This window comes from Lepidochelys kempii, chromosome 17, assembly GCF_965140285.1.
Source record: "Lepidochelys kempii isolate rLepKem1 chromosome 17, rLepKem1.hap1, whole genome shotgun sequence".
NCBI classification, from domain to species: Eukaryota; Metazoa; Chordata; order Testudines; family Cheloniidae; genus Lepidochelys; species Lepidochelys kempii.
In genome coordinates this window covers 6418729-6436125 of record NC_136396.1, presented here as the reverse complement: position 1 = coordinate 6436125, position 17397 = coordinate 6418729, and the positions used below count along the sequence as shown (strand labels likewise).

Sequence of the window (17397 nt, the reverse complement as noted above, 5' to 3'; positions counted from 1 at the left end):
AAGGACAAATACAAAGTACTCCATTTAGGAAGGAACAATCAGTTGCACACATACAAAATGGGAAATGACTGCCTAGGGAGGAGTACTGCAGAAAGGGATCTGGGGGTCATAGTGGACCACAAGCTAAATATTAGTCAATAGTGTAACGCTGTTGCAAAAAAAGCGAACATCATTCTGGGATGTATTAGCAGGAGTGTTGTAAGCAAGCATTCTTACAACTACAATACCTACCTGCTGAAACAAAGAAACAGATTGACAGAGCCAGAAGAGTACCCAGAAGTCACCTACTACAGGACAGGTCCAACAAAGAAAATAACAGAACGCCACTAGCCATCACCTTCAGCCCCCAACTAAAACCTCTCCAACGCATCATCAAGGATCTAAAACCTATCCTGAAGGACAACCCATCACTCTCTCAGATCTTGGGAGACAGGCCAGTCCTTGCTTACAGACAGCCCCCCAACCTGAAGCAAATACTCACCAGCAACCACACACCACACAACAGAACCACTAACCCAGGAACCTATCCTTGCAACAAAGCCCGTTGCCAACTGTGTCCACATGTCTATTCAGGGGACACCATCATAGGGCCTAATCACATCAGCCACACTATCAGAGGCTCGTTCACCTGCACATCTACCAATGTGATATATGCCATCATGTGCCAGCAATGCCCCTCTGCCATGTACATTGGTCAAACTGGACAGTCTCTACATAAAAGAATAAATGGATACAAATCAGACGTCAAGAATTATAACATTCAAAAACCAGTTGGAGAACACTTCAATCTCTTTGGTCACTCGATTACAGACCTAAAAGTTGCAATTCTTCAACAAAAAAACTTCAAAAACAGACTCCAACGAGAGACTGCTGAATTGGAGTTAATTTGCAAACTGGATACAATTAACTTAGGCTTGAATAGAGACTGGGAGTGGATGGGTCATTACACAAAGTAAAACTATTTCCCCATGTTTATTCCTCCCCCCCACCTCCGTTCCTCAGACATTCTTGTCAACTGCTGGAAATGGCCCACCTTGATTATCACTACAAAAGGTTCCCCCCCCCCCACTCTCCTGCTGGTAATAGCTCACCTTAAGTGATCACTCTTGTTACAGTGTGTATGGTAACACCCATTGTTTCATGTTCTCTATGTATATAAATCTCCCCACTGTATTTTCCACTGAATGCATCCGATGAAGTGAGCTGTAGCTCACGAAAGCTTATGCTCAAATAAATTTGTTTGTCTCTAAGGTGCCACAAGTATTCCTTTTCTTTTTGCGAATACAGACTAACATGGCTGCTATTCTGAAAAAAGACATGAGAAGTAATTATTCCACTCTACTCTGCGCTGATTAGTCCTCAACTGGAGTATTGTGTGCAGTTCTGGGCACCACATTTCAGGAAGGATGTGGACAAATTGGAGAGAGTCCAGAGAAGAGCAACTAAAATAATGAAAGGTCTAGAAAACATGACCTATGAGGGAAGGTTGAAAAAATTGGGTTAGCTTAGTCTGGAGAAGAGAAGCCTGAGAGGGGACATGATAACAGGTTTCAAGTACATAAAACGTTGTTACAAGGAGGAGGGAGAAAAATTGTTTTTCCTAACCTCTGAGGACTAGAAGCAATGGACTTCAATTGCTGCAAGGGAGGTTTAGGGTGGACATTAGGAAAAACTTCCTAACTGTCAGGGTGGTTAAGCACTCACAAGGTCCCTTCCAGTCCTATGATTTTATGATTCGAGCCATAAAACTCTTAAGTATGTCCGTGCTGCTGTCCCTCAGTAAGTGCTCAGTCTATATTTTTCAATGTACCACCTTTGCTGGACGTTCGCTAAGCATGTAGCACAAAGAGATTTCCATGAACTCCTGGGTGCGGGGGTTAGAGTTGTTGTGGGGTGTACGGTACGAATCTCCAAGCTGTGATTCAGCATGCAGCAGACCCAGGGGAGCTGATGAATGTGGGGCTAATGAATTACAAAGAGCTTCGACAATTTCATTTGATAGTTTGTAAATGGAGTGAAAGAGAGCTTGCCCGCTGCACAAGTAGAGTATGCAGGCCTACATCTCTATAACATCAGTTGTGTGGTCACCATATTATTGTGAATGTTTACTGTGAAATATAAACACCACAGCTAGTTCTTCTCAATACCATATAGTGAAAGGAATCTTGTCCAGTGTCTACGTTCAAAGATATTCAGAGCTTAATATCTGCTATTTAGGAGTTCCATTTTCAAAAGTGACTTAGGCACTTGTACCCTAAGTGCCATTGACTTTCAGAAAGACTTAAGCTGCTAAATGCCTACATCGTTTTTGAAAGTGGAACTTAGACTCCTAAGTAACTCAGATGCTTTTGAAAGTTTTACCCTTAGTTTGCAGGTAATATTTCAGAACTGATAGCTGAACCAGGAGGCAATACTATACATGATCCTCCTAACATAATTAGATTAAAATTAAATAGACATAAGAATTTTAAAATATCTTGTGTAAAATTAAAGCCATAGATGAACAACTTTGCCAGTATTGCTTTTCTAAGCAATGCCATAATTTATATACCTATAAGTGAATGAATGCTCTATTTCAGAAAATTCCTAATGGACTGGATAGAAGTAAATGAAATAAGTCACACTGAATGAAGGTAAATAAGCGATTCTTTGATGCAAGTGATAACATCAGAAGAGTACTTTAGTAATAGCACACTAAATATATCAAGAAATATTTCATAGAACCAACTATAATAAAATGGATATTTTGTGTAAGGATATTATTTTGATGTACTAAGATGTTTATATTAATATTTTGTCCTAGAGTATAATGTTGTAATGGAACATTGATTCACTGAAAAAATATTATTGTAAAAAAACTAAAATGAACAATGATGAAGATTATGCGAGTCAAATGTAAAGGTACAGTATTTCAGTAGGATTATTATCTAAGTGCAGATGTGAATGGTTTTATTTCTTCTGCATTTCAGTATTTTTTTAGATCAATGAGAGATATAAACTTATTTACATTTTAACTGTATCTTTAAATATAAGAGTTAGCAAAAATGTCTTCAGTAAGATATCCCTTATATTTGTCCCTGAATGCACACATACCACTCACATCCATTGGGGGAGAATGTCCCTTTAAGGATTTAAATGCACTATAATTTCAAGTTGACAGTGACGAACATTCAAAATCAGTGATAAGACTTTTAAAAGAGTAGAATTTAGCCCAAATTTTAACAGATTGCATAGAAGCGTTCAGGAGTATACAGCAACAGATATTAATATAGCCTTCTTCAATTAAAAATAAATATAGACTTAGGGAAAACAATATTTTTTTTCTCAAGTAAAACTGATTGTTTTAAAATTTACCCATGGGCCATGAAACAATTTTGTTGCATTGCCACTTGAGCAACAAAATGGTAACAAAAGAAAGCAATTGACATATTATAACCGGCTGAGCCATTCTTTCTCCCTCCCCCTCCGCCCCTGATGAAGTAAGTGAAAACTTTATTCATTTGATCTTTTATTATTCATACAAACACCACTGAGGTAAGGACTACATGGAAAACTTGTACTGTCCAGCAATACTCTCCCTTGGAATTTAATAAACGCCTCTGTTGTCACACCTTAAAACATCCAAGCTCTTTTCTGTTGTGTGTGATCAAATATTTATTCCCAAATACCATACACCTAGGAGTGTTTCTTTGGAGCAGCAGAGATCAGTTACTCAGGTAGTAAAGATGTGTGAATGCAGCTGGCAGATGAAGTAACCAACATTATGAATTCCCATTCTGTCCCTCTTGCCAGAGGCAATAGCTGACAGGCCTGAGCGGTCATTGGTTTCCTGTTACTGGCGTTGATAGGGCCTGAGGAATCTTGGCGTCATAGATACTTAAGCTGTCCCCCTGCATGAGTGGAGACGGCCAGTGCTGGAGGGTCCTTGTTGCACAGAGATGTAATCAATATGGTCTGGAGTCCTTGACCTGAATCTGTAATTACCTGGTTGGTATAAAGGTAGTTTGTTGTTATAGATAGTGATTGCATTCAGGTCCTCTGTTCGTGGTGCTGATCTGTGAAGCAGGGGGAGGATTTGGCCCTTTTTCAGTTCTCCACAGTAGTCAAGAGGTTTTAATAATGGTCCTATAACAAGCCATTCTTATTAGGGACATCACCTATTCAGTGCCCAGGAAAACAGGAACCCAGCAGTGCCCGTCTTGCAGTTTTTTACCTTCTGTCGCTTCATTAAAAGGGATGCCTGGGCTGTAAATTCGAGGTCTTTTAAGTAATACCTTTTAGGACAAATGTTAGTAGCAGAATAGCTATTTTAATAAGTGTTTGAGTATGTTATTTGATAAGAATTTTACTATATTTGCAGAAAAAGTAATAATTTGTGGGGTCTGATCAGTTTAGTGTTTTGTTTACTGAAATGTGCTTTTAAAGAACTGAGGATTTTTGTGTCAGAGTTGTGCAGTGTAGAATGGGGACGCTTAAAAAGGGGATTTTAAACTTGATGTAGTTGATTCAGTTGGAAAAATGTAAACTGATGATTTTTAAAGACAGCCTTAAGTCAGAACTGACTGCAGTGGGCTCGGAGATGCCAGTGCAGCATACATGATTACTTCTAGGAACAGCTATGCCCTATAGACTGTGGAGATGTGCAGAGAAATTAAAATGACCTGACGCTGTTGATTGGGCACTTGCTGCTGGATCATTGCTTGGCTTGGGAAAGACTCAGCTGCAGGGATGCATGTAGTAACGTTAATGTCTTGCAACTCCTGGTGGGTGTTTCTCTAGGCAGAAATATAGAAGGAATAAATTGACAGAAAGGACTTGGGTAGATTGGGTAAATGAGAGATTAAAAAAATTGTTATATATGGATTTATTTTTTTGCCTTTCTAAAAAAAATTATGGATGTGGTGCTTGTGGAAGGTGAAAGACTAAAAGCTCTGGGGACTGATGGCCGCTCTTAGCACACAATGGGATTCAGCTGTGCCAGTTTCCAGTGCATGTTGCCCTTCAGCTATGTGAAAAGGGAAAGACTCCGTCTTTATGGGACATAAGGTAGTTAATCTCTATGCCCACTTATTATTGGCCTTTCTACTGAGACTGCCAACAAATTAATGAATTCATCTCATTCATCTGTGATGGTTGTTCTTTGAGATGCAGGTGCTACTCAACTAGAAAACTCTGTGAGATTACCAGCTAGTTTCAAGTAGACAGGTGAAAAATCAGATGGCCACAACTTTTGGATACTACTGACTTGGGACAGATTTGGACTGATGATCTAAAGTGGGAAAACTCCATATCACAGGATGAATCACCTGAGCCATTCAGTTCCCAGAATACTAATCATCTTGCTCTCTTGTTTTTGTTAGCATCTGGTAGGCATTATTCTTCAAGAATGTATTCTGCTTATTTCACCTACTGCTATAGAGCATGAACATGTATTTTCTAGACAGAGAGAGTACATAGCTCTTTTACACCTTTGTGAATCAAGAGCAAATGGCATAGCCTCTTTTGTGAACAAAGGACTGCCGCACATGGGGCGGGGGGGTGGGGGCTGCTCCTGGACAATAAAGCTTGTGATACTTATGGAGGCAGGAGAAGTCTGAGGTTCCTTTTACATTTCCTTTCTGGGCATTTTGAGGCCCATTAACTGGTAAAATATATAAATCATATAGACAGTGAGATTTGAAAAAAGTCTTTGATTCAGTTATTAGCAGCTTGAATAGGGCCCTCCATAGGTAATGTCATGTTAGTCCCATGGCTATAAATGTTTACATATGCAGTTCACCTTCTCTGAATTTAAGTAGATTTAAAGACTGTAGAATATTGATTTCCTCACCTCCTGTAATTGAATAGATAAATCAAACTAACTAAATCCAGAACAACTATGTTGCCATACTGTGTGTATTCTGCTGATGTTTTCTAAGTAAATAATTGGGTGGGTAGCATACAAAAAGGTACAGAGAACTTGCTTACAAGGGGCATTTTTGTATGTGTAAATAAATAAGAAGGCAGTGGAGGGTTCTTCTAACTGTTATAAAATAAAATAAATGTATTTCCAGACCTAGAGTATTGTGAAACATATGTTTCTTCTTCAATTGTTTTGTTTAACAATTCTTAGAAGACATGGGAGCAGGCGTACAGCATAGGACTTTCAGACATACATACATGTGTAATATTGTACAATTATCATCTTGATCATCTTTTCTGCTGTCTTATATCTTATCATACTTACCAGTTATATTCATGCTAATATTGCCTCACTCTGCACTACCAAAACACATTCAAACTTGGTACCATGGCTTTATTATAATAAGAGTGATATTGTTCCCTTAAGACAGCTCTTCAGTTAAACCGACGAATGTTTTTAGAAAGCAAGTTTTATAGGTTTTATTTTCCAGTTTTTCCAGTACCTTGAAATAATTTTTTAAAAATCCCATAATACATTGTTCTCTGTTCCCAAAACAGACATGATCACAGCATTAATAATTGATTTCCAGTTTAGTGCAACATAAGTCAAGAGTTCTGAAGATAATAGCTTAAGCAGAGTTCTGCAAAGCCATGGGAATTGGATTCACAGAGGCTAAGTGAACTTTTTCCCACTTTCAGTTGAGGTTGTTTTGCTCCCCAGAATGCAGATCAAAACTCAACTAGCCTGGTTTCTGGCTGGAAGCAGACAAAATCAGTGTCAATTGTTTTCTAGTTGAACCATAGCTTAGTTCAAGTTCACTGAAAAGTCTGTGTCCCTTTTCGTGTATGTCCCATTTTGAGGCTTACTTTCAGAAGATTAGCACAGACAAATAAAATGATGAAGTTTTGAACCAAATTATTATTGTCTTTTTTCTTCATAATTTTAGGGAAAGTCCAGGGAGGTCTCGGTGAAGGATCATGGGACTAGTTCTTTTTTTTTTTTTAAGTCAAAAGTTTACACCACAAAAAACTTTGTTTTTTTTCTATTTTTAATGTAAATAACAAGAAGTAGGAGTTCCACACAGTAGCCAAGCCATGTAAACTCAACCTGGCTCTCAAATTTAAAAAACAAAACCCTTTCTCTGGTGAGAGAGGATGGGAAGCTTGCGATTTCTTATCCAGTTTCTCATTTCATCTCTGCTGGGATAGTCCTTTGTGTAGCAGCAGTGTTATTGCTGGGCTCTTGCTCCCTATTAGCCGTCCACGTGCTCCAGTGATAAGGCTGTCAATAGCATTTGTTCTGGGTTAAGCATCATATGCATTCACCTCACATTTCTCTCTCTGACTCCGCTCTCTCTCTTCCCACTCCGCAAATCCCCAAATGTTAGAAAGTTGCGTGTGTATATAGTATTTTATACCATCGAATTCATGATTCTGTGGTAGCTGTGAGACAAGTTAAGCCGCAATTACTTTGAGATGAAAGCTTGAATGTGATTTTGAAAAGATCTTAACCCTTAAAGAAAGGTTATTTATGTTCACTCCCCCTCCCCCTTTAACCAAAGGAAATCCCAAGGAATTCGTATCTTTTAATCAAGAGGTCACAAAAAGCAGTGATATGAAGCACGTCCGTAAGGCTTTCACTGCATTTGTAAACATGCTCATACCCTCTTCTTTTCCACTGTGCCAGTTTTCTCCTTTAATAGATCATTTTTGTAACAATTACTAGACTAGCTCATTTGGCTGCATAGTACAGGTGACAGGGGCTTCTATTATGAGAGCATAGGTACTTGAGCTTTCTCAGCTGGTAATTCATGTAGGTGAGTAGTCATGGACAGATTGATTAGCGGTACTAATTGTACATTTCTTTGTTGTGTTAAATTACTAATTTGCGATAATCGAATTGTCTAATTTTACTGTTCTTAAGACCATTTCTAGTAATTTAATTTGGAAAGAAAGGTGTAACTTTCCAACCTTGTGTTACATGCTGCTTTTAGTTTTTCCTCTGTGTGTGTGTGTGTGTGTGTGTGTATGTATATATATGCATAGAAATCACTGTTAACAGTGGGAAGTCAAACTTATGAGACCTTTCACTTCTTGAACTTTATTTCATTCAACCTTACTGAGTGTATCTCTAAATAAAGATGCACAGCTTATACAAAGGGAAAGAAATATTATGTATATGTTTCTTCATATTTCTAAAATGCAACTACGGGCAAACAAACATATATATGTATATATATATACACACACATATACACATATACACAAATATATATATTTGTTTGTTTGTATTGATGGGCAGTACTTCGTTTATTTTGTGATTGTAATTTGTGGCACAGACAACCAGAACACAGGATGGGAGCCCGTAGTTGCATTTTAGAAATATGAAGAAACATGTACATAATATTTCTTTCCCTTTGTAGAAGCTGTGCATCTTTATTTAGAGATACATTCAGTAAGGTTGAATGAAATAAAGTTCAAGAAGTGAAAGGTCTCTTGTTTTTTAATTAATCTGTATCCTTCGTTAGACATTTTTCTTTCTCTTGGATCATTTTGAAAGGTATAAAAATAAAATATTTAATATATAAGAGATTTTAATTATCAACAATATTTCACATGCAGACTGCATTCTATAATATGTATTTGTTTTGGCTAGATTTTAAGCAGACTTGAATCCTGAAGACTGTACCATATTCTGCATCTCTCCCGTTTATTATTACTGTTAGTGTACAGTCAGTCCAATGAAGCTGGGTTCGAAACAAATACCTGTTCAAAAAATTATCAGTGAATGGTACTTCTGGAGGCTGAATTCAGTTCAGTTCTCCCATAAAAGATTAATGCTTACATTGTAGAAAATTCAAGGATAGTTGCCCTAACAGCTTGAGTTAGTTGGTCCTGGCTAGTAGAAAACGTCCTAAGATAAAATTCAAAAGTTGTCCAATGAGGATGGTTCATTAAAGAGAAACCAAAAAGGGCATGTAAAAAAAAATCACATACACAACCATTATTTTTCCTTTACATAGGTCCAATGACCAAAACATTAGAGGGTAAAGTCTTGGCGCCATCTAAGTCAATGGCAAAACCCCCATTGATTTCAGGGGCCAGGATTTCATCTAGTTCTCTTCTGTAGACCCTCTGAGATCACTGCGCTGTGTGGTAATCATGTACTAAGGAGAGCCCTTTGCCTTGGAAAGTTAGGACTTTATAGTCAGGAGTTCTATCTTCAGGGTATTCTATTAAATAAAGACACAGTCCGTACATAAGCAAAACTCTCTCCTGTTTTCTTTGTCGTTCTGTCCATTTTACTCTGTATACAGTGTCCCCAACACCAACACCTCTTTGTTGCCAACAATCAAATGTTTATATTCCCAAACAGCAAGTTTACTTCCATGGGCCTTTCAGGTTTTTTGTAATAAGTTTACACATGTTACCTGTGGTGGAGACAACCAGAAAGAGAATGTTGTAGAGATAAAGAGAGACAAGACGCTTGCACGTTCACTCAGCTCATAAGTTTGACTTCCCATTGTTAACAGTGATTTTTACACTGAGCTACCGTAGAAATGTATAACAGAGCATCCTGCCCAGAAAAAAAAAGATATTTATGCAATGGAAGAAATCTAGGGCTGATTTTTCTTTCTCTTACCCCAGTGTAAATCGTCAGTAAACGCACTTCTAGCAGTGGAATAACACAGGTAAGTGAATGGAGATTCAGGCCCCAAATCTCTACGTGAACATATGTGGGGAAAAAATCAATTTTTTTTACGTCTCCCAAGAGCCCTACTTCCTCCCACACGTTTTTTTAGCATACACAAACATGGGATGGCTAACCAGCCGACCTGGCCTCTAATAGCCCATCAGAACTATGCGAAAAAATGAGAGGTGGAAGGAAAACCACAGTTCTGAGTGAAATGGACCATAGTCCTTCCTCTACCTAGGGAAAACAAAGGGCATGAAAAGAGCTGTTATAATCTAGGTGTTGGAGAGTGTATTATTCAGTGTTTAAGCTTTAACTATGAATTGTTTTGTGGTTTTCTTTCATGACAGTGTAATTTTTGTTGGTATGCTTGATGTACTTTGATAGGAAAAGGAGGATTCATGTAAATCTGTGATTAGCCCTGTATATTAGCAATACTACATTGTGATGGGCATCTTATTGAAAGTCCACAGGAAAGCCCAACCTGCTATGGAGTTTATAAAGTCAGATCATCTCCATGAGAGATAACCCAATAACTTTGGAAGTCTACTAAATTTGAATCTCAAATATGCTGTGGTTAATCTGTTTAGATTGCATTCGCTCCAAGAGCTGATCCCTTCCATACTGAAGTCTGTGGGAAGTCCAAATATGCTAAAGGTATTTCTGTCTAATTTGATCAACTTCTTGAGTGTAGATCTAGTACATTCCAAAGTCTTTGAAGGGAAACCTTGGTATACTGAGGTAATTGCCTTCAGTCCTTTCCAGTGTATATGACTTATTACAGTGGAAAATTAAGGTAAACATCAATATAATGGAGTTCTCTTTTGAAATTAGTGAAGAGAAACCTCTCACCTGCTCTTCTAAGTACTATCCTCAACAGCTGTTGTATGCTTACTGAAACTTGTCTTAAAATATTTATTCTGTATCCTGAATATAGCATAGCAATTTTTTTTTCAAAGCATAAAAACTAATGGCCTGATTTTCAGAGGGGCTGGGCAGTCAGAAATCCCATTGAAGTTAATGGGGGCTGCACATGATTAACACCTTTAAAAATCGAGCCATAAATGCCTGCAAAAATATGGAGCAAAAAAGAAAAAGGCAAAATTGAATAAATATATCTTAATTATTTTGTGTTGATCCTGCTCTTAAAAATGTGCCTGAGCTGATTTCATTCAAGATTCAGAAAAAAATGGATTCCCAGGCTGAGAACCCAAGTGTTGAATTTAAGATGAGAAGGAATATCTGTGGCAAAGTTATTCCTGCCGGGAAAATCAGAAAAAGATAGATCACCCTGAAAGTGCTGACCCCAATGTAGATTTGCAAATGTGATATTAGAATGAAAGGTTTGCTCTGTACTCAGATACTGTTTAACCAGTAGTTCTAGCCTGCTTAATAAAAACACATGTTTCTCTCCTGTTGACTGTTAGCTGGGGTTGGTTTTCTGAAAGAATTGCAGTGATGTAATAATAGTTGGCACTTCTGTGATGTCTTTAATCTAAGTGCTGTATAATATGAATAAAATACTCAACTGACTGGGAAATTCAGGCATAGAAAGAAAAATATCAGAGCCAGGCGATGGCAGAGCCAGTCTAAATCTCAGAATGCCTGTCTTCCATTCCTGTACTGTAACCACTCGACTATGTTCCCTAACTTAGCTGTGACTTTCCCAGGAGAAAATTGTTCCATATTGAAAAGGTTAACAAAGATTTCATTGTCCAGCTATGCCAGAAGGAGGACAGGAAACATTGGATATGGTTTAATTAGGCTGCAACTTTATTCCTAAATGTCTGGGAGTACCCAGCAGATAAAATTGTACAGTGCAGGTAATTATTTAAATATACTGGGGAGGGGAAGGGAGGGGCTGCTGGCATCCCTTCCCCTTATGCATCCTGGTCCCCAGCCAACCCACTTTCTGGGACATCACCCCTCCCTTCAAATGAGGGTTAAGGTGGGCTATAAAGGACAGGGGTTGACTCCCTGCCATACCAATCATAGGAGCCCTAACCCCCCTCTTTCTGCTCCTTTGAAGAATACCTCCTTTAAATTCTTTCCCATTTCATTTTATCTGATGGCTGTATCCATTCCCTATGGAGAACCTGCTCTGGAAAACCCACCCCACGCTTACATAATGAGTTGTGACATCATTGCTTCCACCCTCCCCCTTTTGTTCTTTGCCCCTCCAAGTCCCCCACCCACTGTGGGGAAGGCGAAAACCGCACCGTGCCTTGGCCAATCTGGTAGTGAGGGGAAAATTTCTTCACAGCCCCCCCAAGAAAGGAGCAACTAGCATATGCCTACAGCAGATCATAATGGAACCTGGTATTTCAGCCACTTCCATGGCTGGAATGGTGGCCGCTGCTTAGCTTGTCCAGGTGTGAAAAAGAGAATAGTACCCTTCTCTTCCCATCACCTGGGTGGGGGGAGATTTAGGGTTGGCCAACAGTCCCTTATTTCAAGGGACATCCCTTATTTTTTCATCTCTGTACAACAAGACTGGGAGTTGTTGAGGAAGAAATACCCCTGGTGAATGTAGCTGAGTGCTGCTTATTATTATTATTTTAATAATAATAATAATAATGGTAATATTGGGAGGATGAGTGGAGTGGGGCTGGGGTGCTGAGAAAACAGTCCCTTATTTTTGAAATACAATGTTGGCACCCTAGGGAGATGAGTCGGTGTCCCCACACTAACCTGGGATGGAGCTTCCTCCATGCTGCAGGTTACTTAATGGTTCTCTTAAAGGGATGACACTCCATCTCCACCAAGCTTGACAAAAGTCCCCACCACTTAATGTGCGGGGAGGTGATTATTCCAGTGATTCACCTTGCCATTAAAGAAAGGATCCAACACATTGTAAATGAAATTGCAACAGAAATACCGTATTCTGTTATAATTTATATCAATGGAAAAACTCTGTAAATAACCCAAAGTTGATCCCTGATTAAAATACAGCTTAAAACGAACAGTCTAGAAAGCAGCCGTTTGATCATTCTTCAGTTGACATCATGGCTATATGAAATCATGGCTGTGATCTCACCAGCATAATAGCTAAATAAAATATGATTGGGGATTCTGCTTTCTATATTACAGTATAGTGGCACTAAGCCCTTTAGGGCATCCATTAATGGTCATTGGTGCAATCCTCTGTTGCTTGAAGACAGTTGTTCTTGTGTCACACAATTCATCCGAGGCATGTACTAGTGGCCCGTTAATGCAAGCTCTGGAGTGTCTTATTGCTTAAGTGATACATATTTATTTTCAGCTGGGAAAGCCACCTTCAGTTCATATAATGGTTTTACCATCTGAAAAATAATAGTGCATTAACGGATGGTGAATGTCCACAGTCATAAATGGTTCCCCTCTATTTAAGAAGAAAATATATACTATCGGTGGCTTGTACATTGGTACTGGAAAAGTACACTTCTCACACAAGGTTCATCTATGTTCTAGTATCTGATCAACTATTAACAGTTAATTGTTTTGCATAGAGAGATTAAAGCTTAAAATAAGTAGAAAGTGTTGATTCTAATTGGATCTGACACCTCGATCTTCTGTTGTGGAGCAACACATGAGCTGCGATTCCCGATGGGCTCTTCTAGGATACAATATTTATTATGTTCAAGATCTAAGAGCTCCTAGCTACTGTTAGATTTACAAGAGATCCTGAAACCCCATTGTCCTTCCCTGTGTTTTCATAAATTGCACAGAAAAAATACACTACACAGTATTTGCAAGGACGAATGTTCGATGAGGAAATTTCTGTTTCTTTTATGTAATACACTCAGAAATTAGTTTTATAAAAATTAATCGTTTTTGTGTTATTTCAGTTTATTCTGATTATTCTTGACACTTTTAATCTAGACTATTTTAGATATTTACTTTTAGATTTGCATTAAATGTGAACATTAAAACAAAAACATTCATCTATTTGAGTAGGTAGTTTTACACTCCAGATGTATTTTTTACGCAAAGCTTTGGTTTAGAAATGGTTTTCAGTTTACAGAAAACACATTCTTCTATTCCTACTTTTATGCTTCCACTAAATTCAGCCATCTTTTTCACTTCATCATCTAAAAAATCTGCTCAATCCTCTTCATTCTCACCTTGAAAACCCCTGTCCAGGCTCTGATTATCTCTTGTTTCAAGTGTTGCAACCTCCTTTGGGATCTAGGGCTCTGTCAGAAATCAACTGCTAAAATCATCAACATTGCTTGCCACACTGACCCTCTTCAGATCCCTTCATCTGGTTTCCCCCTTGCTTTCCACAACACATTCAAGTTCTTTGTCCTCCTCTTCAAGACCCTGCACAGCATGGTCTCATCTATTTTCCACTCCCCTCCTCACCAAGCTCCACCACAGCAGTAAAATTTTCTGCCTCCTTTTAGGTCCTTCTCCCAACCTTGTTCCAGGCCATCTCACATGTGACTTCCTAGAGTGTGATTCTGTCTACTGTGCAACCAATCTTTTATCCTTCAAAATCTGTCCTTAAAACCAATTATTTCAGAATCTTTAAATCCTAGTCCTACCCATTAAATTTCATGTGCTTTCCAATAGTTGGTTCTTGATTTATGGGGGAGGACTTGAAACTCTGGATTTAGAATATTTATAATGTTTATATGGCCACCATATGTCCATAAGAAAATAGGAACTAAGCACCATCGTTACATTTCCTTTTTTGACCAGCATTAGTTAACTGAGTATCATTTCTAGAACTGTACATATTCCTGTGATGTAAGCACTAGTATATGCACAAAGAATTAAAGAAAACTGCCATGTGTTTGGATAATAGGTTCTTTGGGAGGAGCATACACCAAAAATAACATTGTTTGCCAGTGAAGTAGGACAGAATCACAGGTGAAAAGAATACGCAGGCTCTTAAAAGTTTGAGATTTCCAAAAAAGGATGAAGAGTAAAAACAATGTATTTGAAAAAAGAACATGACGGTCTTTAAGCAACCATATAATACAATTACATACAGTATCTTACCTCAAATACCATACAAAGTATAATCATAAGAAAACAACTCATTTAATATTAAATACAGGTTTTTTGTTTATAACCACTTTAAAAGAAATGTGTTACTTTAAAAAATCTTATTTTAACAACCAAGTTGTTTTACTGGAAATACATCTTTTCCCTGTTTTTTTTTGTTTGTTTGCACATTTTTTTTAAAAGCTAAATAGGGAGAATATGGATATATTTGGAGGGGACACAAGGGGGAAGGCCAGGAGGGGACAAAATAATGGATCTTTCCCTAAATTTCTGTTTTGTTTCTTCTGTTTCAATGCATTGAAAGGGCAGCTGTCTCTACACAGCCCTGGTTGGTTGGTGAATAAAAAATAATACTTAACACTAATCCAGCATTTTTCATTCATAGAACTCAGAGCCCCTTTTTAGCATATTTCTCATGTTGTATGGAAATATGGAAAATTTATCTGTTTCAGATTCCATGAGATTTCACTTATTGTTACAGTTTGATTTTTTGAATGAATGAACCCCAAAATTAAAACAAAATGGAGTCAAAATCTCTGAATTTCACATCAAAGAAATAAAATACAAATTCTGTGAAATGTTTAACCTGTGCTTCATGTTTATAATGAAACCCCAAATGGGGCAAATTTTGTATCGCTTTTGCACAGCTCTGCCTGTGTCAGTCAAGAACTTGTGTGTAATGACAGTTTGCAGTAAAACTTGCAGCAATAATGCTCAAAATAAAGATAAATTTTTTTTGAAGCAGGCTTGGAAGCAAGAGTGTCTCAGGTACTCATATAATGCAGTGATGAGCACAAGATGGAGCACCATAGATGGAAAGGGAATTGCTAACATGGAGATTATTTCAACTAATCGAGAATCAGGTGTGCAAAAGCCCAGTGCCTAGATTCATCGAAGGACACCAATGGTATGGCCTGCAACAAATTGGGCATACGATGCAAAGTTAAAGTTATGTCAACATTTCCATGATAAACATCTGTTTTCACTATCATTTTAGCTCAGCGATCCAAATGCGCTCTTGGCTAAAGTTTGGCATTTAAGATAGCTTGGGTTTGAGACTGATTTTGGTCAGAGAAGTGTCATATCTTCTCCTCTCCCAAGCAATGTAGTTAATGGTTTCAGCTCTTGTTTATTTTTATTTATTTATTTTTACTGAAGTTTTATAGGCTATGAGAGCAGAATGTGGACTTGGTCTTGGGGTAGTTTGGAGGTATAAGAAACCACTAAAAACTAAGTAGTTTAATTTAGGAAAGAGAATATTCTGCATGCGTGCCTTTTCTCCCCCCTCCCTTACAAAGATCTAAAGAAACTTTTTGTATATGGGTTTAGAGCGCAGCATCTGCCTGGAAACTAGAGATTTTGATGGTCTCTTTGGAGCCATCAGGTCTATGACATGATAAATCCAGGAATTGAGGAATGCCCAAGAAGGAAATCAGGTTTAAAATAAAAATCTCACACAAAATCCAGTAAAATGGGAGAGAGGTGGTTCATCACGTGACGCAGCATAGCATCTAAGCAGTGTCTCCAGGAGCTCCTAGCTGAATCCTTTTAACGTTCTCATTTCAAGCACTAATTTTTGGCTCTCCACCTGATTAAACCACAGAAATAGCTTTTTAAAATCACTACGGAATCCTTTTCAAGCACTGAGACAAAAGTGCTAAGTCTGAAATCAAAGCACACAGCTCCAAAGGAATGGGGAGCAGTTAAGGAAGACCGTCAACAAATGGCTAACTTACTAAAGAGCCACCACTGGTCTCCTGATGGCCAGCTGTGTATTGGAAGTTCTATGTACACCATTCCTGTTCTTGGTGGAATTGTAAAGTCAATGCTACAAAAGCGTTTGGGTAACAGATTATTGGGTCTACTCATAAACAAGTTTAAAAAAAAAAAAAGACAGTTGAGATGATAGCTCTGTGCAGTCTGAAAAATCATCCAGCAAACTCTCCACCAAGATCATACAAGGAATTTCTTTAAACTTGGTCACATTAATGAATAGTAGGTTTTCAGGAATCAAAATGTCTCTTTAATCCTCCTAAACCAACTATATGAAAGGGTAGATGGATTTCAGAATCACCTGACACCAGTGAAACAAAGAGCAGTAGTACTGAATCTGCTCAAAGAGCAACACCAATCTGCATCTCCTGGAAAGCAGTCCTCTACTTAGAGGATGAAAGTGAAGGATCCTGAAAATAGAACTCATTATACAACTCTTGGATACATATGCTCCTCCTAATTTTGATATCAGATGTATTTATCAGTTATTCCCATTTTATAAGAAATATATTCTTTCTTGGAGCAGAATTTAGTACTATATTTAAAACCCAAATTATATAAAATTCCTCCCAATTTCCAGTTCAACCAAAATACAAACCTAAATTGTATTCTTTTTAAACAGATACCATGATGTTGGATGACCTCATAAAAACCTAGTTAGATAGCTGTGTGGGGGCTGCTAAACGCAGTTGTAAAGGTGATTTTCCATTCCAAAATTCAAGATTCTTGTTCTAGAATAGATTAGGGTTTTTTTCTAAGGTTGAAACAGGTTTGAAACAAGTAGCCTGTTAGTCAGTGTGATATTTACTTCAGATCACTCACCCGTGTAGACCTGGCTAGAAGCACAGGATATCAGAGGCCAGATATCTAGATGGAGATTCTCTTTTCTGTACTAAATAAGAAAGCATTTGCTCATTTATTAATGAAAAGATACAGTACAAAATAAATGAAAGTGCTGTAATCTCTCAACAGGTGGTGTAGGAAACATTGGGGACTTGGGTTAGAGCTAGAGTATTTAGCAGTTTTACACGTCATAA

At 38.0% G+C, this 17397-nt stretch overlaps 1 protein-coding gene across 16 annotated transcripts in view; it reads left to right on the top strand.

Annotated features, from left to right (window-relative positions):
- BCAS3 (BCAS3 microtubule associated cell migration factor) overlaps nucleotides 1–17397 on the top strand; it is a 500892-nt gene that overhangs the window by 237187 nt on the left and 246308 nt on the right. Inside the window, exons 26-27 of one of the 16 annotated variants that reach the window (XM_078849289.1) lie at nucleotides 2580–2633; nucleotides 9550–9564. The exons of 13 other annotated variants lie outside the window; for them this stretch is intronic. In XM_078849289.1, the coding sequence (XP_078705415.1) occupies nucleotides 2580–2590 (11 nt within the window). In that variant the 3' untranslated portion in view covers nucleotides 2591–2633; nucleotides 9550–9564. Of the gene's footprint in view, nucleotides 1–2579; nucleotides 5485–9549; nucleotides 9565–17397 lie in introns of those variants that run through there. 2 more of the 16 variants (XM_073315913.2, XM_073315914.2) reach the window with 2 other exon arrangements.